Here is a 21,836-nt window from a genome sequence, read left to right as displayed (position 1 = left end):
TGATGGTATCCTGAGAAGTTCAGGGTGCTGTGAAACCAGGTGATTTTTCACCAACTCCTTTTACCTTAGGGATTCCTGTCTTCAAGTTCTCGTTTGATTTCTGCAAAATTCCTCTGTTGAAAAGAGTTTGTCTGAATAACAGGAACTGTGGCCAGACTGTAGGCTTGGCCTGGCTTTCTAGGTTATGCATTCCCTCAATTCAATTCAACATTTGTGGATAGCATAAGTTATATTATGCCACTTCAGAGTCATCCTGTTACTAATTGCAGAGAGACTGATGAGACAGAGAATGGATTGGTTGAAAAAGCTGATTTCAGGTGGGACTTCTGGCACCCTCATTCCCAATGCCTGACCCCTCAGGGATTCCTATTTCTGTGAGTTTAGGTTTTCCACTGATAACAGTATGCTATGGGTGAGCCTGAGAATGGTGGGACAAAGCAGTCACTGCTCCAGCTTTCTTTTGTTTCCATAAGAAATGTTGACTGGTTTGGATTGAGTGATCAATTAATGCCCCTCAGCATGCACATACACTGAATTAATTTGATAATTCTTTGGGTAAAGAATATTTTTTGTTAGTGTACAATAAGAAGAAATCATATCCTGAAATGGTAAATGTCATAATATTGATCAAAAATTTGCAACAGCTTCTCCAAAACTTGTTGCGACTGCTGAATACTCTTTTCCTTTCTTTCCTCCTTTCGCTTTAAAGGTACCTTTCAATACCAACTGCATCACTAAACATTTCAAGGTTTGTTGGTTTTGTTGTTTTGTTTTTTTCCTTTTCCCTGCTGTTAGTACCAAGGGGTTTGTGCTTGGCTGATCATTCCTGGTGAAATCCTGTGTGAAGCAAGCTGTTGGTGGGACAAGGTGGGGGTACCCAGCTCAGGCAGCAGTTGCTCCATGGCGTAATGGAGCTAATGGGACTACAGCTGTGGGTACATCTGATGTTAAACTACCATTATTTAAACTTTATGATGCAAGAGACTGCCAACTCTCCCACTTGCAGCTTATAAATTATGTCAATTGCTCATGCACTTTTTTTAACCCTGATTTCTCTTGAATTATGGATGATAGACAGGGCCAGAATTTGCTTTTAGTGTTCCCTTGTGGCTGTGTGTGTGCTGAATGCGCTGAGCAGTCATAATCTCAGTGTGTGCAGTCGGGATGTGTAACATAATTTGGGCTATGACCATGTAGCTTGTTCCCTTGCCATTTAGGGAGTTACAACATCTGAAACCTGGAGTTATTTTGGGGCGGGGTGGGTGCTTTGATGCCAGGTTTGACCTGCAGAGGCTGGGAGGCTTCAGAGCTGTGAACTCCACATCCCTGGTGGGTTTTTGAAAGGCAGTGTGATGTTCCCTTTCAAGAGAGCCCTGTGTTGTGGGGATTAGAGCCTGTCTTCCAGGCTTCATTGTGGGGAGGAATAATAGCTCCTGTCTGTAATGAAAATATTATGATTGCCATGCTTTGAAGTTTTCCAGGCCAAATGTGTAGCAGCGGAGTGCATTCAGCTATTCATTTAGTTGACTGAATACTCTTGTGTGGGTAGGGAATGGGTTTGCCTGGAGCAAATTAAAGCAGCACACTCCAAAGGTGATGGGGACCTGCCAAGCTGCTGGCCTTGCTGCAGTTCTGACTATTGGTACTGCTCCTCAGCAAGGAAAGCCTGTTAAAAGGTGTCAGTGCTGTGCGTGGATATTGTAGGACTTTTGTAGAAGCAAGTCAAGGCACTGCTGCTTTTAAGATAATTTCTGCAGCATTTATTGAATAATGTGTGTTATAAGGTGTACTAACAGCAGGTGTTTGTAAATTATATGAGGCAGCTATAAACAGTGTGTCTGCACTCCTGTTGCTGCATCTGGATTCAAATAAAATTTAAGACTTTTTTTTTTTTCTTGCTTAAATATGAAGAAAGCTTCACTCCCTGGCATATTGATTTTACAAGCATTAGCACTTTAATCAAACAGCTCTGAAGTGTTGCACTTCATTAACTGATCTTTAGGAGGAAAGTGTAAACTGTTTGCATTGGGTGAAGCCTGTCCTTGCTGATAGCACTGGAAATGCCCAGTGCTGGAAGGTGTTAGACATGAGTCGTGCTGGGAGTGGGGGCAGCAGGGCTCAGAGCTGTGGAAATGGCTGGGTGGGAGAAATTGGTGTAGTCAGGAGCTGGGGCAAGTTTTGCCACAGGAAAACCCACAGCACTGTCAGGGAACAGGCTCCCAGGGCAGTGGTGGAGCCCCCATCCCTTCAGGGATTTAAAGGCATGTGGATGGGGCTCTTGAAGATGTGCTGTAGTGATGGACTTGGCAGTGCTGGGGGAACAGTCAGACCCGATGGCCTTGCAGGCTTTTCCAGCCTAAATGTTTCTATGATTCTGTGATTTCATAGGAAAAGTCTTTAGGCTGGTGAAGCCGTATGGAAGCAAATCTTAGTTTAGCTCAGAGGAGATGGGGATGGGATGTAAGATTCTTTAATGTGGCCAAATGAATCCTCCTGCAGAACAAGGTGCTGCTGTAGAAGCTCATGCAGCAGGATCAGCCAGTTGGAATCTTGGCTGGACACTGCTCCCAGCTCTGCTCCCATTGCTGCACATCAGGCTTCTGAGGGCACTTGGATGGCCAATATTGCATTTCTAATACTGTAATACTGTTTACAGGCATGATTATGAGGTCTTATTAATAGTAAGTATTGTGTAATGAACACATTTACAAATAATGACTTCATATTGTTGCCTAAATCATTGCTTTAAAAGTGGCTAGAACATTACCTTATTACGGTAATGTTTAAAATCTAAAGTATTCCATCGAAGTTTTTTTTTTCCTTCCATATTTTCCTTATTCTTCTGTTTTCTTTTTTTTTCTTTCCACACTTTTATTTTTGACATTTTGGTATGTGCAGTCACCAGTAAGATATATTTACCAAAAGTGCTGTGGATGCACTTCCAAAGTATTTAACCATGTCTGGCACACATATGTGTAAAATACCGTTATGAGACCGTTTAATGGGTGCAGTTCATTAAGACAGGAGAGAGAGGTTCCTGTTCTTCCCTGCCAAGAGCCTTGTGGTCCCTGAGATGCTTTGCTAGCACAGACTTCTCTGGAGAAAATCCCTTAATCCTTGGGTGAGCAAATACGATGAGAATGTTCCGTGCTTTGTTGTGTGCTATGATCTAATTGAGATTTAATGCATTCTACCATGTCCCTGCTGTGGACTCCCCTTGGACCCTCTGGTACAAAGCAAGGTGTTGGCAGCTTTTTTTTCTGTATCCCAGTTTATGCCTTCCAAGACTTCCAGGTTTGTTTTTTATTTTAGTTTGCACATGTGGAATAGTTGTGCTGGCAGAGATGCCCAAGAAGGGAAGAAAGGAGATTCTTGGTTTTCCTTTCAAATGCAATATTTGCCTTAAGAGTATTGAATATGATTCTTTCCTATTCCCACCCCTCTGTTTAATAACTATGTATTTGCTACTGATCCTGTTAAACACATCTGCACCTCACACAATGGTGTCTAATCCCACAGCAATATTTCAGTATAAAATCAGCTGGAATTGCCAGTACAAATGTGTGTAACAAATCCAGTGTGAGGAGGTTTTGTACAGCTTTTGGAGCCCAGTAGCTCTGGTCCTATAAAGGAATTCACGTCCACAATGGTGCCTGTGCCAGCCTGGGGACACTGAGCCCCTGTGCCAGATTGTGCCTTTCTGTACTGACCAGGGATGTGCATTGGGTTTTCATATAAAAAATCCAAGAAAAATGGTTGTTCTCCTCCCTAAACTCAATTCCTGAGAATCTGAGCCCTCTTTGTAACAGAGAGGCATTTACAAGGGAAGAGATGCTGTAATTTTTAATTGTTTTATATGTTTTAGCCACTATAGTGGGCATTGTTGAGGCAAATAGGACTTTAAATGTGAACTTTGGGGAACTTGATTGCAGTTCAGGATCACTCCTGCCATCACACAGAGAGCAATTTGCTTGTTTCTTGTTTTCTTTTTTCTTCCCCTTTCCCTTCCTTGCCAGCTGGTCATTCACTCCATTTCACTGGGAGACCCGAGGGGTTTTTTATTTATTGACAGTCTCAGACCTTTTTTCCTCCAAAATGGGCACTCTGCATGTTCTTCCACCTGAGTAACCTGGAGGCAGCCATTTAGTGCCTGCAGGTCCTGTTGGAGGCAGTAAATCACCCTCCAGGATCCCTGTGGGGCCCTGCTCTGCAAATGCAGCTCCCATTGGTGTCAGTGAGGATTATCAACATGAATAGTTGGCAGCTCTGGTTTGTCCTTTCGGTAGAGACAAATATTTCCATTGAAAAATGCAGGGTTTAAAGTCAAAGCTGTGCTACATTATTTAGTGCAGAAAATTTTCAAATAATACCTTTTTTGTCTTTTCTTTTTTTTTTTTTCTTAAACATGAGCTGTATCTCATGGCCAAGCCCAGCTGTAGCAGCTCTGAAGTTGTTTGAATCTCCCATGCTGGGTGTTAATGGGAACAGGAGCAGTTGAGCACATGCACATCAATAGGAGACTCGGAAGGATAAAAATTGAGTTCTCTCCTGCCTTTTCCTTTCCTATAGAGAAAATAGGCCCCATTAGTACAGAAAGCTTTGGCAAGGTGGTATTTGCAGTCTAAGACTGGAAAGCAGCTGCCATCCCCAGTGTGTTGTTCAGCAGAGGACTTCACTTTTCATTGCTGCCAGTAATCCTATTTACTGTGAGCACAAAATGCCAGCTGTGTTTTGGCTGCTGGGTGTGAGGTTCTGTTGTGAATGGGTTGATGCAGTTTTGTGCTGCAGTGGATCTGATGGAGCCACACACAGGGACACACTGCCCAGCCACTGGCAGGGACTGTCAGCCCTTTCCAAGTCATGGTGTGATGGGAAGAGCCAGGCTGGAGGGGATCAAACACAATTTCTGTCTCTAAAGTAAATGTTTTTGGAAGTGAACTTTTTTTCCCCCAGGCCTTTGCAGTCATCCCTGTTGTGCTGCTCTTGTGTTTCCTTTGCAAGCTTTAGGCTCCTGCATTGCTGTGCTGAGCTACGGAATATTCCAGCACACCAGGCTGGTGGGGAGGCATTGGTGGGTCTTGGATGGGGTCTGCAGAGTGGGGGACCTGGGTGCCTTGTCAAAGGGCAGTACCTGCTGCCTCTCTGCTGATAATTCATCACTTGAGTTCCGTGTGCTTATGGAAAAGAGTTGTGTCCTTGCCACAGGATGCTCCTATTTACTATTTGTATTTATTTATTTATTTCCTTTACTCCTGCAAAGTCAAATATAGTGACTCTCACTACTTTTTTTCCTTTCTGGTCAGGCATCCAAAAATGCCTTTTGTTCTGTTCCCTTTCTTAAAAGAATAAAAAGCCCCATAATGCTGCCTTTGCCCAGTATACTCTGATGTTGATGACTGATGATTGCTGCTTATTCCAGCTTTTTATCTCAAGCTTTTTCTCTTCTGCTATTAAATGTGACCCTCTTGTTTTCATTTGGTGCCTTTGTATTCAAAGGGAAACAGTGTTCAGTTGATTTTATCAGTTGTTGCTTGTTTCTATTCCGTGTTCAGAGCACTTTCAAAGGGAAGGGAGTGAATACATGTACTCTTATTTTATAACCACCCTTTCAGATCTAGCTCTCTCCAATCTTTCCTGGTTTGGGTGACTGGGGGGGGCTCCCACACCCTGAATTCAGGCTGCTCTCTTTGTTTGGCAGCAGGATAAATCCTGGATGGCCTCTTTGCATGGGTGTGGACCAGCACTGATGCCATGGAGGGGAGAAAGTTCATTGTGGGGGTGAAGGGAAGGGGCTCTGCTCTCCTGGCAATTTCCCAAACCAGATGCCCGGCCTTACAAATAAAGAAAATTCAGATTAAACTAAAACCATCTGAAACAAAAATACCACCATTGCAGAAACCCTTAATTAGTTATGGATTTTTGTCTATTTTTTATCTCTTCTGAATTTTTATTTTTAGATTGTGAGTCTCAACTTGAGAAACCAGTGATACATTCTACTCCTCACAATAAAATCGAAAAGCAGCTAATCTTAGCATTTTGGTGCTAATGCTCCATTTCTGCACTGGTACCTTCAGAGCCAGTTTTAACATTATATGAAGTTTAAAGGCTTTTCACTTTCAAAATAGCTTTTTAGTAGTTTTTTTTTTTTTTTTTTTTCATCTTACTGCGTTATCCTTTCAGGAGTTTCAGTAGCCAATAACTTTTCCATCAGGTAAATGCACTTTAAAATGCTTCCTTCAGCATAGAACAAATACAGAGAGAGTAAAAGGTTTGTAAAGCAGGAGAAATGGCATTAATTCTGCTGTCCTCCTTTGTAGAACAGCACAGGGAAAAGTACTGGGGTTATTTACCTCAGGAGTAGGAAGAGATCTTGAAATGTCATTATTCAGAGGAGATAAATCTTTAATCACAGTCAGAGTGATTTCCATAATTGATGCAAAAGTAAAATCCTCAGGGAGGGGCTGAGAAATAGGATTACCCTGGGGACAGAGCCTCCAAATTCTGGGTATTAACAATGGCTGTTAGGTCTGACAGGCACTTGCTGACAGGCTCAAGGGCTTTGTTCATCATGAGATGAAGGTTTCCATGTGTTAACATTGGCTTCAGATGGAGATAAACAAAATGGTGCGTCCACAAAATACAGGTGTCCTGGCTTAGACAATAAATAGTAAATTAAACAAGTGGAGAATTACAAAATTAGCACTAGGTGCAGAAGACTTGCATGCAATTGCTTTTAAAAATAGTGTTTCTCCTTATTTCTTAGTCTTGGAAAGGAGTTCATTAAGGATAACAGAGAATAGGAAAGGGGAGTGCAAATTGCTATTGATTGGTGTTGGGCTGTGGAGATGTTTCAGTCTGGTTTCAAGCTCCTGGAGCATTTCCTGCTCACTGCTACTGACCAGCACTGAATTAAAGCTTGGGGTGCTGCAGTCTCCTGTGCTGGAGCAAGGGCAGCTGCTGGGGCACATCTGGAGTCGGGATTTGACTGGGGGCATGCTTGTACTGTTTTATATATGTTGGTAACATTGCAGTTAAAAGCATCTTGCAGCTGAGTGCAGCTTGTGCTCCATGGCTTGGCTTGAGCAATGAGCTGAGCCCAACCTTTGAGCTGCTGGGCAGAACTGGGTTAATCTCAGGGTTATCTGCAGTCCCAGTGCAATATGTACATCTGTCTTCAGGACTGTCCCATTGGAGGATGTTTGGTTTGTTTAGATTTGCTATCATTTAAATGTGCTTTGTTCCTGAGTTTTTCGGAACCTTAACAGATGAGCACTGAATAATGTATGTAGAGAACATTTTAAGGACACATCCTGCTCTTGCTAAGTTTTAAAGGCAGTCCCAAGGTGGGGTGCAGTCCTGCCATGCTGCCAGCAGTGTGCCTCACATGTCTGCATTGCACATCCCTGGAATTGCTCAAAGCCAGGCTGGAAGGGGCCTGGAGCAGCCTGGTCTGGTGGAAGGTGTCCCTGCCCACAGCAGGGGGGTTGAAACAAGATAATCTTTAAGGGCCCTTTCAACCCAAACCATTCTATGATTCTAGGAAAACTGTTTTATAAGATATCCTTTCTTCTGTGTCCCAGTGCAGATATAACACACCTTTCTTCAGTATTTGTGGGATTGTAATTCTCCCCATAATGGACCTGTTTGGCTCCTGCTTCACACTTGTGCTGTGTGGTAACACTCCTGAACTCATAATCTATGAGGCTCTAAGGCATCTAGTTGGGAAAACATAAATGAAATGTCTTGGGGGAAAAAATGTGAAAAGATACTGTGCAGCCTCAACAGTTTCAGGCTGGAGGTTTATGCTGATTTAGGTGTGATGCAGGAAGGGCACTAATCCTCTTGCTAGGGCTGCTACCCAATCAAGAAAAATGTCTATGAGTCAAATACAAGTTTGGCTTTACCCAGGAGAAAAAACCACCCAAACACAAAACACCTGTACTAACACAAATCCCATTACAACTTAATAGCTTTAATATTTTTTTCCTCTTTTACTTCCAGCGAATGTTAACTTTTATAGAAAAGCATCACTTCTCAGAAAAACAGACTCACAAAATGAATCCAGTCTCTAATTTTCACACAGAGCTCTCTGCCTTCCTTTATGTGTAGTAGTAAATGACAGAAGCACTGCAAGTTGTACATAGATGCAGCTATTGATAGATTCCATCTGGAAGCTTTTACCCTTGTAAATTAATCTGCGTGGGACCAAGGGGCAGGAGAAGGAACGGACAAGAAAAGACTCTATAGATTCATTTTCTCAATAGATTGAGCTGAGCTGTTCTTTGATATTATCATCCTAAAGAGTTTTCCCCCCTTCATAGCGTACATGGTCTTCCTTATCTCCAGGGGATCAGGCAAGGAGGGCAGATTTAGATTAGATATTAGGAAAAAATTCTTCCCTGTGAGTATGCTGAGGCCTGGCACAGGTGCCCAGAGAAGCTGTGGCTGCCCCATCCCTGAAGTGTTCAAGGCCAGCTTGGATGGGGCTTGGAGCAACCTGGGTTAGTGGAAGGTGTCCCTGGCCATGGCAGGAGGTTAGAATGAGATGAGCTTTAAGGTCTGTTCCAACTCAAACCAGTTTGTGATCCTGTGATTTAATTACTGTATATTTAGCTGGTACGCCCTGCTGACATCCATCGTTTTCTAATCTGCTGTTTCTGCCTCTTAAAGACTTTTGGGTTGTCTTTAAGCAAAGCTTTAAAGATGTTCATCAAGAATATGACTTCATTTGTAAGGTTGAAGTGTGTGACATGTACCTCTTAAAGAAAAGAAAATTAAATGCTTCTGGAAGTGCTGACACTGTGGTGACACTAATGGAGGATTCTAACCTGTCATGATGAAACCTCCTCCAGTAGCATTTAAACAGTTTGGAGCAAGTCAGATGATTTTTTAATTTACATAGAGCTGAATTCAAGAGTAATGTAATAAGGAAACTGAATGGGTATTAATTATAAAAGCTTATCTATTCCTCTTCCAATTAAAAATAAATAATTAGAATAATGTTGGGGTTTTTTTGTTACTAGAATGATTAAATGTCTTTCTGCTTCTCTTCTTTGGCTTCAATGGGCTTTATAAACTGATGTCTGAATGAGAAAATAAATAGAAAACTGGAAAAGTCTTTCTATCCAAGCTGAAATAACATTGCATTTGTGCATATGTAAGGGGGAAATAGGCATGCAGTAAACAATTTGATTTATTTTCTGATAAATGGTCTTATTGCAAAGTAATGAGTCAAAAAATAGAAAAAGAAGAGATGTCTGTGAGAGATTGAAGAATGTTCCTCAGATGGAAATGGGGAGTGTTTTGGTCTTGAAAAATTGGTAATATTGCAATTTACACAGGTGTTGTTAGTGATGGCCAAGAGTGTTCTCTGCCGCTGCAGCATGTCCCAATACATTCGGTTTATTGATTTCACCCTCCACCAAGTAGAAATGTTCCAAATGAGGGTAAAATGGTGAAAATTTTAGGATTAGATATTAAAAAACAGGTGGAAGTGGCAAATTTCTGCCTGGTTCCCAGGAGCTTTGGGGGCAGCTGTGCAAAGGTCTCTGGGTTTGTGGTGATGGTGGAGGAGCCAGGGGAGGTGTGGGGGAAGAGCCCTGGGCTGTGTGTCCGGGGGCAGAGGGAGCAGGGAGCAAGCCAAAGGCAGCATCCATGGACAGATTTAAGGGTTAACAGCTGGGAAAGACCCAGGCTGTTCAGCTTCCCTCCAGGAGCTCCACTGGTGATGCAGTTGGAGCAGTCGGCATGCAAACAGGCGAGTCATCTGTAGTTATTTTATTATTGGATTGTCACCTCCCCCTGGTCTCTGCCATGAGAATTTCATTGAAGGAATGGCAGAAAGATACATGACACACAGGATAACAAGGAAGGGGAGCCAGGCTTCTACTGAGAGTAGGAGTGAAGAAACAGGACAGACAAAAGATTCATGAGCAAGATTAAAGGCAGCAGGACTGAGTTTGAGCAGTGACCCACAGGAATTCCATTGCCTTCCTTCAGAAGAATCTGTTCTTCTGATATGGAGTTTTGCCAAAGGAACCAAAGTATTAATGTGATCTATTCCCTCCAGATCTGAGACTGAAATTTTCAGCTTTTTTTTTTTTTTTTTTTTTGGTGTGGAATACTGAGAAAATTAAAACCACAATCAAGTAAAATACATGTGTGTGCACATGTGCAAATGCATGTTTCTACTATGCTGCACTGGGTTTCTCACAGCACTGGAAATATGGGTGCTTAACGAAACATTGAATTTAATCACAGAATCATTAAAGGGACTGGGTTGGAAGGGACTTTAAAGCTCATCTTTTTCCAGCTCCTCTGCTGTGGCCAGGTATACCTTCCACTAGACCAGGTTGCTCCAAATGATGTCCGGCGTGGCCCCAGACATTTAATCCTTCTGATCAATGCAGGAAATATATTAATCTTCTGCTAGCATTGTGCTGTCTCTTGTCCAGCTGGTTGTGGGGACCTGCTAAGCAGCTCACAAATGCAAGGAGAGGTGTGATGCCAATGGGAACTGCACAATTTTACTTTTGTTTCTATACTTGCTGCACAGGAGTATTGTAATAAAATTGCCTTCAGCATGCAGTAGCTATCAAAGATAAATTTAGATAAACATTTAATAAAGAGCAATTTTATTAATTGCCTTTTCATCAGCTCTTTTGAGAAGAGAACAATAAGGAAAATTGTGCCCAGTGAAGTTTCACAGCAAGGGTCTAAATATATATGGTCTCATACCTGTGCTGGTGTTTCTTCCTCAGTAATCTCTGTATATGCTTTACATAGTTTGGGTCTTTTCATCTCTATGTGTATTTTGTCTCTTTGTTTCCTGTTAGTACCCTCACAGACCACAATACTATCCAAAAATAATATTTGATTAAGCTTTTGATCTCACAGTGGTTAGATGGATTTGAAATGGGACAAAATTAGGCTAATCACACTAAGAATAGCATAGTTACTTCTGATTTTCAAATGCCTTTTCATGGTATGACCTCCAATGGTTTGCAGAGTTCTGACAGATACAGAAAGTAACATTAATTCCCATTTTCAGATGTAAAAAACTGATACAGAACATTTTTCTATAGTATTGAGTGCTTTCTTGGTGTTGTTTGCAGGGTAACTGCTTGCTATTATTGAGCTTCTGTTGAGAATTACAATTTGTTTTTATTTGGTATTAAACTGCAGATGCAGATTCAGCAGTTCCCTTCATTCTGCTGTCCTTGGTACAACTATCTGTCACAACCCTTCTTTCCAGAGTCTATTTTCCATTAATTTTGGGTCAGTTTTGTTTTATAAAGTCTATGAATAAAGTCCTGAAATAGCAAGAATTCCCAGATACTCATGTTATCTTTTGTTTTGAGGTGGCTGTCCATTTTATCCTGCCTTTTGTTTCATGTAGACCATCCAAACTGGTGAAAATTATTGATTTTCTGTCCTCCTCTTCCAAGGCTGATGTGTCCCTCTCCATGCTGCTCCAAGATGTGCACAAACCCACAGAGTTGTCTCATGGATCTTGAAAGAAAATAGTTCGTACCTATAGCAGATCATATGCTTGAAACACATCTTATTCTTTGTGTTATTCTCCAGGACAAGTCACCATTTTTACTTTATAAAAATAAATAAATTATAGCGATATTAGGCTGGTGACAGAGACAATGAAGTTGCTGTTGCCTTGCCCAGGTGATTTACCATGGCTTCTCTGCCTCTGCTCTCATGTCAGGCACACAGTGATAGACCCAGGAACTCTTAGAAAACTCTCATCATAGAGACTATTATGAAATTCCTGCTTTGTTTCCTTTCTTACTGTATTATAGCAGTGAGGACATGTGCAGCACACAATTTGCTTGCTGATCATAGCCCAGGTTCCATATGTAGCTCAACTTTGGTTTCTTCCAACCATGAGTTACTCAAGAATCTCTTTAAGATGTGCTGGATAAGGAAGGTTTAGGAAGCTGTGCTGCAGTATCTGACTTTGTGTCACCAGTAAAAATGAGTTGTGGCAAAGCAAGTGCATGGGAAGTGTGTGGTTGTGCATAATCTGTGTGTGAATGGATGTGTGTAAATACAAACTTGAACTATACCTCTGTGTGTATCACTGTCATGGGGGTTGGATTTTATTTTTATTTTAATACAACATTTGCAAGGTGCATCATTGCTTTGGAAGGACTTGGTGTAGAAGCTTCCAGTTTCCGTCATATATAATTAAAGTTTCTAGTTTTAGCCCTAGCTCTGATGAAATGACTAAACTTCTTCCTTCAGCAATAAACCTGGGTACCCAGCTGCCTGCTGGAGGTCACTTGTTACTTGAGGGCAAACTTCATTTTAACACATAAATGTAATAATTTACATTTCTGCTGTGTATAAGCAGTGAGCTGTGAACAGTGGTGTGATAGAGCTGTTTGGTTTTTGGGTTTGCTTTCTGCAATGGGTTTGCCTGGTTGGTCTTAAGTGAAACCAGCTTAGTTCAGTGCTTGTCCTGAACCCAACCTTCCTTTGGGAATTGTGAGGCAGTAAGGAATAGGATTGTATTTGGGAGAGAAGAAAAAAAAGCATGTGTGCCTTAGTCTGATCTGTAACACATTTAGTGGTGTGCAAAAGGTAGATGAGGTCCCTGTCTTTAAGAATTTATGCACAGTTAGAGGATGTGCATTCTCTAATGTGGCAGGAGCATCTTTAATTTCCTCATTAAAGTCTTGCTTTGAGATGCAAGCAGCCTGAGCTTATGAAGTTCCTGAGCTCAGTTATATTCTGCCTGCACCAAGCTCTTGTCAGTTTTCCGGTGGAATTCCAAATTTCTCAGGGGCAACCAGGATCTAATTTGAGAAGTCAAGTGTGTTCATGGGTGTATGATGAGACTGGGCTTCCTCTGTCCATCCTTCTGGCCTTAGTGCAATGTAACACCTCAGACTGGCCATGGTGAGCATCATTAATTGGTGTTGAAGAGTGTCTTGTTTTGCAAGATGATAGACTTTTTTCCTAGGTAAATTATTTTCTTTGCAACTAATAAATTATGCCTTCTCCATGCAGTACAGTGGGGCTCATAGTGCAGCTAGTTGGTAGTTTCACTTGATTACCTTTCCCATTTCTCTTTTTAACAATCCTTGAATGGGAAGTTCAGTCCAGTCACTTTTAATAGTTCCCAAATGCAGTGGAAGGCATGTTTCACAACTGTGAGCTGCACACCAGTGTCCTGCCTGTGGAATCCACCTTGATGCAGTCAGGCAAAGTCCCTTTCCATGGTTCATGGTGCAGCTCCTGATAAACCAGTTACTCGGGTAAAGGCAGCAGTGCTTGCACAGTCAAACACTTCCTTTCCTCTGCGTTTGCTCAGTTCTGTTCCACACCCTGTTGCTGTCCTTGCTGGGCAGGGGGTCCATTGGTGCAGCTGAGTGAGCTCGTGGGGAGCTTTAGTTCTTCACAGGATTATGCAAATAATAATTGAATTAAAGAGCTGCTGTCAACATTACGAGGTTCTGGCAAAGATAACTGATGTTAGCACTCTGCCTGCAGGCACGTGGATTTCAGAGTGGACTTGGACAGGAGAAGCACATCAGGATTCCAGAATACTTGAATGTTTCCTTTCTGGCTCTTTATGGGGTATATTTCTTACCCCCTAGCAAACTAAGCTGTTTAACCAGGAGTTGCCCATCTGGGAACACAGAGTAAATTAAACTCTGAACAAAATGAATAAGGCGTAAATATAGCCAGGGTTTCTGGGGTTTTTCCATAGTAACTGGGATAGATGGAAGAAAGATTAAGTATTTGATATATATTTTTATAGGCTGGTTCTTTAACAAATCTTTGACATATCATTAAAAAACTTAAAAATACGCTTCTAATAAAATTGTCTTCAGTTATGCAAATTTTATCTTAAAAATCAAAATACCAGGATTACTTGAGGCTCTTAAGAGCATTTTTGCTGCTCTCAGGGCAGGGTGCAGCTGTCACCTACTCAGATGTGACCTGATGCATTAAATCAGAGCAATACCTTGAATGAGGAGGCAGCAATAACCTTCAGTGAGATGCATAACACAGTCCTTGGCTGGTGCAAGCTCTGAGAGATCAATTTTTAGTAATCTAGGCAGCCCCTGAAGGTCTTTGCTGTAGTTGTACCTGAATTACATTTATATAGACAATAATAGTTGCTGAATCTTGATTTTTAAAAAACTTTAATATCAACCGCAGCCTCCAAAACATGTCTTTTGAGGCACATTGTGATGGAAAAGGCAAATGCCTGTAGTGATGCAGGTTCTGCCACTGAGAGGAGGAAGAGGATGCTGGACCAGAGCTTCCTCAAGTCCTCATCCTTTGGGCTGCTCTAATTTACAGCAGGCACTGAGAAATAATATGACCTTTACAGTGAGGTCTCCCTGAGGTCACAAAATTTGCATTTCTGAGGATAATTTGCAAAAATTCTGGAACAATTACCTAAGTAAGTAAAGAATAGTCAGATACTCCTTCCATGAGCTGTACTTTCTGCACTGCTCAGAGATGCTTTGACCTTCTAGTTTATTACAAGTCAGGAAAAGTCAATATTTCTTAGCTTGCCAAGCTGGAGGAATTTTAATGAGTTATTGAGTCAAATAGGTAACCCTCCAATAACAGACCTTTTTTTCCCTTTCAGATTTACTGTGATAAAAACAAAGGCTTAATGGGGACCAGGAAAAATGGGTTTTTGTTAGAAACTCTTGCTTGTCTCTGTGCAAATGCTTTTAACCCCTTGACCACAAGTAGGTGAAATGGAGCTTCAGCACTGGGACATTTTGCATTGACATGAAATGCTGGGCAGGCAGGGGCTGTGTTGATGTTAGCAGGGAATTTAACATGATAAAATGAGATTGAAGTAGCTGGTGCTGATGCTTCTCACATCTTTTTTGCATGTGATAAGGGGCTGGATGAGATCTGGTCTGTGCTTCTATGCTGAACTGTTTGGCTGCTGGAAAAATCTGTGAAGGGAAAAGCCCTGGGTGTACCTTAGAAGATGTTGTGGCATCCCAGATGCTGCAGGGTGTGTTCCACTGGGTGCTGCAGCACATCTGGAGTAGTGCTTGCACTTGAACATCCTCTGAGAGCTGGCACACACCAAAACCTTCCCAAGAGCCAAACGTGCATGTGGTAAATGTAGAGAAAAGGGATTTGCTTCCAAACCATCTTGCTGGTCCAGACTGAGTCCCTGGCTCTGAGGCAGCCAGAGTCTGGCTGTTGGAAGGCTGTGCAAGGCTGGCAGTGGGTTTTTGCCCAAGGAAAGGCTTGATCCTGGTATAATTGAGCCTTTTGCAATTCCCCTTTGTGATGCTCAACTTGGTGAACTCCAGTTAGCATAGAATGATCTAATTTCCAGAAACTCTCTTCATTGAGTGTGATGCTAAGTATTGCTCTGAGTAGTGGCTTGTTTGGGAGTGCCTGTCCTGTGTGACTTTTAGTCATGTCCTCTGTAAGCCTTTAAGCGAGGAAACTTCATAAGTAGAAAATGTTATAGCACAAGGGCAGCCCTTTTAATAGTATCAAAGACCACAGTAATATTCAGAATATTATATCCTGTGAGTTCTTAAAAGTAGTAGAAAGTTATTTTTCACTATATGTCATTACTCAGAGTGTAGGAGTAGATACTGATGGTCCCTGTAACAATGACTGGTGTTTCCCCATTTCATTCCCTTCTGTGATAGTCAGTAACATTCCTTTCAGTAGTAGTCTTTCTTTGGAGTTATTTTTTCAAAAGCTCTCAACAGTTGTTTGTGTGAGCTGTCCTTGAAACCTGTGTGAATTTTAGCCTGGAGGATATTCTGCCTTTGGGTGGGAGCTTCTGGCTCCCAGGGTGAGAGCTGGACTCTGGATGTGACCAGGAGCTGAGTGCTGACATTTGGGGCGCTTGGCTGAGTTTTGTGGCTGGAGTAGCGCAGGGTTTCAGAACCGCTTTCAGAAAAAGTGTGGGCACTGAAATGCTCTCACTGGGCTTTATTCTCGGCTCTAGTTCTGTGAAGAGCTAACAGAACAAAGGGTTTTGTGTCCATCACTTTCCAAGAAAGCTCTTTGAGCACACAGAGTTGTGACGAGGGAGAGCTGGAGGTCTGGGAGTGCCGATCTGAGCGCTCTTCAAAGGGGAGCACTTTGTACCTGCAGCACCTCTGCTGCTCCTGCCGGGGCTGTGCTGCTGCAGCAGCTGTGTGGGCTGTTGAGGCTCGTGTGGCTCATGGTTCATTTTCTGCTGTCCCCAGTGCTGCAGGGGCAGGAGGGGCCCTGCCAGAGGAGGTTCTGCGGCCGGGGCAGCCGGTGTGTGCTCAACGGGGACACGCAGCAGCCCGAGTGCCGGTGCCTGGAGGAGTGCAAGGCCACCTACATGCCCGTCTGTGGGTCTGACGGCAGGTTCTACGAGAACCACTGCCAGCTGCATCGAGCCTCGTGCCTGCAGAGGAAGAAAATCTACATCATCCACAGCAAGGACTGTTTCTTCAAAGGTAGGGTGTTGTTGAAAATAAATACTTCTGTAGGGCTTTCGTCGCTCGCCGTAATCCTGGTAAATGGCCGAACGGTGTGTTTTATTTCTAAGAGCTAAATTTTTCAGGGATGATTTATTCCAGGACAGCAGAGTACATACACAGTGTTTTATGCAGCTATTAAGCCCCTGAGTGCCATTGCCATGCAAAATGTAATCATACTGGGAACTGGTAAATAATTAACATCACTGTATGCATTGTGTGCACTGTAGTTGTGCTGCTCAGTACTTTCAGCTGCTAGTGTAATAACTTTTTACAATCCAATTCATTTGAAAAGGCTTTGAACAAGACAAAGATGTTAAGAAAAAGTAGATGGTATAAACAAAAGTTTGCTGCAACACTGAGAAATAAAAACCTAGTTAGGCAAATGACACAGACGAAGGGAAGGAACTGCTTAAATGAAATAAGAAATGGGGGGACAGACTTTAAATAACTTTAAAGACTGTTCTGGTTACCAGTGGGATGCATACATCTGGAGCTCTTTTACTGGTTCAGTAGCAAATTTCATTATCATCTTTGCACCAAAGCCAGTCCCAAATATTTCCCATTAATATTTTGTATGCCATGTACCATCCTGCCATCAAGGGAGATTGCAGGAGTAGGAGCATATGATAAAATGCCAGGGAATGGAAGAAGCTGTAAATTATTTTACTTCCAATGAGAGGTCTCACAAAGGGCCTCACTTGAGTATATCTTGAAAGCTCATTGTCAAATATGACTGTGTATACCTACAGGAAGATTTGAGTGGATTGTTGCAAATATATCCAGTGACATTTACGTGATCAAATATGAAAATAATTCCTTTATCTTCAGCTCACTTAAGCCCCCAAGGAGATTGGCTGTATACAGAGCTATCCATCCTGAGTTTTCTTTGCTAACTTGATGCTAGAAGAGCCTATTTAAGAAACAGGAGCCCATTTGAAGAGCTTATTAATATGTCCTTGTGATACCCTTTGGAGATAGAAAAGCAGTGCCATTCTTGTGTCTTGGAGAAGACATTGTGTCTTTTTGTGACTAAAATTTTCCGGTGGTTTGTAGACACTGCTTTGCAGTGCATTGCAAAGTCTCATTTGCTTTGAAGATCTGGCTGTGGGGAGGACAACACAGCTGGTCAGAGCATTGATTTGGTGAACACCCTGGGTTAGTTTGTCACAGGCAGCCTCGGAATTTACCAAAGCAAGTAATTAGGATCAATAGACCTTGTAGGAAGTAAATCATGGAGGGGGTCACCCAAAGGCATTTTTCAAGTACATGAGTATATCAAGGCAAAGAGGGATTTTTTTGCTAGTCACATTAAAAAGGAGCATCTGAAAAGGACACTTGTGCCTTGCTCCAAATGCTATGCTTCTGCCTCTGGGTATCAGGTGAGATCAGGGTATGGATCAAGCTGGAAACAGTGTCCATCCCTGAGTAAGATGCAGGTGGGCCTCTACAGCATGAGAAACCTTGCAAAGAAAAGTAAAGTCTTAATTTCAGAGATGCTCAGCAACCCCCCACTCAGTTCAGGGGATTTTCTTTCCCTGACTACCAAGAACATACCTTGGGTTTTTCATTCTTGACATCACCCACCTTTTTATGACAGTGTGTCTGCCCTGGGTTTTTATTTGTTCCTTATCACATATAGTGTTAAAGAAAATGAGTTCTTATTGCAGTAATCAGCCCCTGCAGTGGCTGTATTATGCCTAATGATAGAATGTCACGCTTGAATACTTCCCTGAACACACCATGAAATGATGTCAGAAAGTAGGAGTTGTGTGTCCCAGTTTAAAGTAACCCTCAAACTCTTGCCAGGGAGCACTGCTTAAATCTGCTTTTCAGCAGAATAACAGCTTTATGGAAGGGAAGAAAGGAACAAGCTCACTTCTCTTCCCACGTGAATAAATAAAAATGTACTTCACACCTCTGTCTGCAGAGATAACATACAGAAAAAAGTTTACCTTAAGTGGGGAATAGTCCCACAGAATGGGACTCCATACAAATACTTGGCTTCAGCCCTTTTTTCTACCATGCAGTTCCTGAGTAACCTTCTGTGTATTGCTCTGTTTATTGGTACTTCAGTCTCCTATTTCTAAATCAAGAATGATAGTGGTTTCTCTTAAATCAAAATTTTCAGTCAGCAATTAAGGTACAGGTTTTTAAGTACCATTATAAGAGTAACATGAAATGTAAGGCTTTGACTGGAGAAAAACCTTTAAGGTACAAAATTACAGAATCCCAAAATGGTTTGGGTTGGAAGTGACCTTAATGAGCCTCCTGTTCCAACCCCACTGGTATGGTCAGGGATACCTTGCACGTGTTTTTTCTTTGCTTTCGACCAAGTAGATAATGTAATTATTTGGGTACATTCAGACTGATGAGTGGGCTGCTTCATGTTTTTTTGTCCCTGTTGGCTTGTTCAATTAAGATTTGAATTCCTGTGCAGAGCTGAGGGATGCTGCAGACTGGATGTTTGTGTGTGCTCTGCCAGTTTGCCCAGTTATCAATGACAAACTGGATGGACTTAAAGTAAGACAGAGATCAAATACCCTGGTTCTGCTTTGGCTGAGCTAGGCCTATCCACAGTAAACTGACAATAAAGCAAACAGCAGGGATTTATTTTCTTTTGTGTATTTTGGGAAAGGATTTTTTGATCTTTTAGCATATTTATCAGATGTGAAGTGCTTTATAAATACTAGTGGGTAGCAGATAGTCCTGTGTGAGTAGAAGCATTTACATTTTGTACCAGCAATAGTATTAGGAAGAGCACAAGAAAATTTGTCCCTGGAAAAATTACTGATTTCTCCTTGGTCCAGCCTGGAATAAAATGGCTCCTTGAAATCTTGAGAGTCCAAAATATTGAAAAAACTCGTGGAAACGAGAGATCTCAGCAGGAGTGATCTCCCCAGGCTTTATCCTTCAGCCTCTGATGCAGCTCAGTTCCCCTTACACAAAACCATAAATGCAGTCCCTTTCCCTCAGTTGATAAAGCACATAGGTGGGAAATTTCACTTGGGAGTTTGAAGTCACAAGGGAAATACTGCAAAGCAGAAGGCCTAAACTCTGAGATCTCAGGAGAAATGTCAATCCCACTCATAGCCCTTCACACTCTCCTTGATCTAGTTGTCCTTCCTGGTGTGAAATACAGTTTGGTTTGCCCATAGGAAAATGTTCTATTTAGGAATTTTCTGCCATGTGGCAGGGTTTTTTTCATTTTCTATGTTTTCACTATTTTGTGAGTTTCTGTAGTCATTTGATTGAGGTGTTGGTGATTTTTACTGGGTAAGAAAATACATAAAAGTGCATTTACTGTGTGCTGAACTGGTCAGGAAAGAAGTTTTTCTTCCCCAAAAGTTCTTCCAATGCTTATGAAGACTGGAAAGATAGCTGTGCTCAGAATGACAACTGTCCCATGGATGTCCAGAATGAGCACTTGGCCTGAAAATGTTCCCGTTTGAATAATGAGGCTTGGATAATGAGGCTATATCATTTCAGCACAGTATTTTGGACTACATTTTGCTTTTTCATAGCAGAGTCCCCTTTTTTTCCACTGCTTTTCATTTTTCTTTCCTTTTGACTGTCTACACCCACTCTGTCTCTTCCCTGACTTTTCTCTTATTATTTTTGGCCAGAGATAGCTGTGCAGACACCATTCAATAATTTTTCATCTCTTACCTTCATCCTTCCACCAGAAACATCAGAGCAATGCATTTCCCTAGCAGTTTGCATACATTACAGAAATTCTGTTTAGAGCTGTGATTTTCCATTTTCAGGATTTAGGAGTAGTTGTCTTTCTGTCTGTCTTTCTGTCTTTCTTGTCTGTCTGTCTGTCTTTCTTTCTTTTTTTCTTGTCTGTCTGTCTTTCTTTCTTTCTTTCTTTCTTGTCTGTCTGTCTGTCTTTCTCTTCCTGCTTTTTTCTGCTTGATCATCAATCTCAGAGCTCCTGTGCATCAGCCAAGCCCTTGCTGGAGGAAGGCAGCCATGTTTGCTTGCTCAAATATTTTCTGTGGTTCTGACATCCTCTCTTTATCCAGGTGGATTGGGTTTTTTATAAAAAGCTCAGCTTTTCTTGCCAGCCTGTACAGCAGCTTTGTGCTGCAGCTGGTCAGATTGAGTTTGTGCTCTGGCATGAATTCAGTCCAACTTAGACGACCAAATTCTTGAACTTTCCATTATGTAAATGTAAATGCACTATACCTGTGTTGACTACTTAATATATTTTTTTTGTCCATTTGGTCCACTTGTACCAAAGTTCTAATTTTATGAAACCTGACAGAATTTTAGGCAGAGAGATGGTGTGCTGTAAAAGCATGTTCATGTCTGGTATTCCAGTCCCATTCTCTTCCTTCCTTCTCTACTGAAATGTCAGTATTAATTTTTCAATAATTTTGTCCCCTTGCTTAAAATATGTCTTTTTTTTTTCTTTTAAGCAACTATCTGGCAGTAATTTTCCTCCTTATACAAGGTCGTTTCTTGTCCCATAATAAATCATAATTTTGTACATATTTTGTACAGAATTTTATAAGAAATCTGTGGGAAACCACCTGCCTTTCTCCTTTCTGTTACATGCACACAGTCCCACTGTTTGGTTTGAGGCTTACACTGATGCTCAGAACAATATTTCATGCCATGAATTTATATATAAAGTCTTCTGGAGTGTGCATGCCTGTGTGCTGGGTTGTTGTGCACGTGCACACGTGTGAGTGTGTTTGCACATTGACAGAGCCAGAATTATGTGTTCTCTCGAGACATTTCTGCACAGGTTGTTTGCACATTGACAGAGCCAGAATTATGTGTTCTATCAGGACATTTATGCACAGGTAGTTTACACATTGGCAGAGCCAGGATTATGTGTTCTCTCAGGACGTTTATGCACAGGTTGTTTGCACATTGGCAGAGCCAGGATTATGTGTTCTCTCAGGACGTTTATGCACAGGTTGTTTGCACATTGGCAGAGCCAGAATTATGTGTTCTCTCAGGACGTTTATGCACAGGTTGTTTGCACATTGGCAGAGCCAGGATTATGTGTTCTCTCAGGACGTTTCTGCACAGGTGGTGTAGCACAGGATGGAACCTTGATCTGCATGGGGAGAGAATGGGAAGCGAAGGGCACAGCTGAAAGGAGATGTTCAGCTGATGTAAGGAGATGGCTTTTCCTTGGAGACTGGTTGAGTGCTGGGACAGGCTGCCCAGTGCCATCTCCATCTCTGGGAGCTTTCAGAACCTGGCTGGGAACAGCCCTGAACAACCTAGTCTGACCTTCACTAAATGTTTTGATGGAAGTCTCTTCCAGCCCATATCATCCCATAATCTTATGATTTCGTGACCTTAGGTAATGGCATCTTTCATTTTCAACCACTCTTATCT

At 41.9% G+C, this 21,836-nt stretch overlaps 1 protein-coding gene across 2 annotated transcripts in view; it reads left to right on the top strand.

Annotated features, from left to right (window-relative positions):
- FSTL4 (follistatin like 4) overlaps positions 1-21,836 on the top strand; it is a 209,308-nt gene that overhangs the window by 49,741 nt on the left and 137,731 nt on the right. For both annotated transcript variants that reach the window (XM_059483511.1, XM_059483510.1), the window contains exon 4: positions 16,215-16,454. In XM_059483511.1, the coding sequence (XP_059339494.1) occupies positions 16,215-16,454 (240 nt within the window). The remainder of the gene's footprint in view (positions 1-16,214; positions 16,455-21,836) is intronic.

This window comes from Ammospiza nelsoni, chromosome 16 (assembly GCF_027579445.1).
Source record: "Ammospiza nelsoni isolate bAmmNel1 chromosome 16, bAmmNel1.pri, whole genome shotgun sequence".
Taxonomy (NCBI): domain Eukaryota; kingdom Metazoa; phylum Chordata; class Aves; order Passeriformes; family Passerellidae; genus Ammospiza; species Ammospiza nelsoni.
Note: the sequence above shows the minus strand (reverse complement) of the source record. Positions and strands in the feature narration are given on the sequence as shown.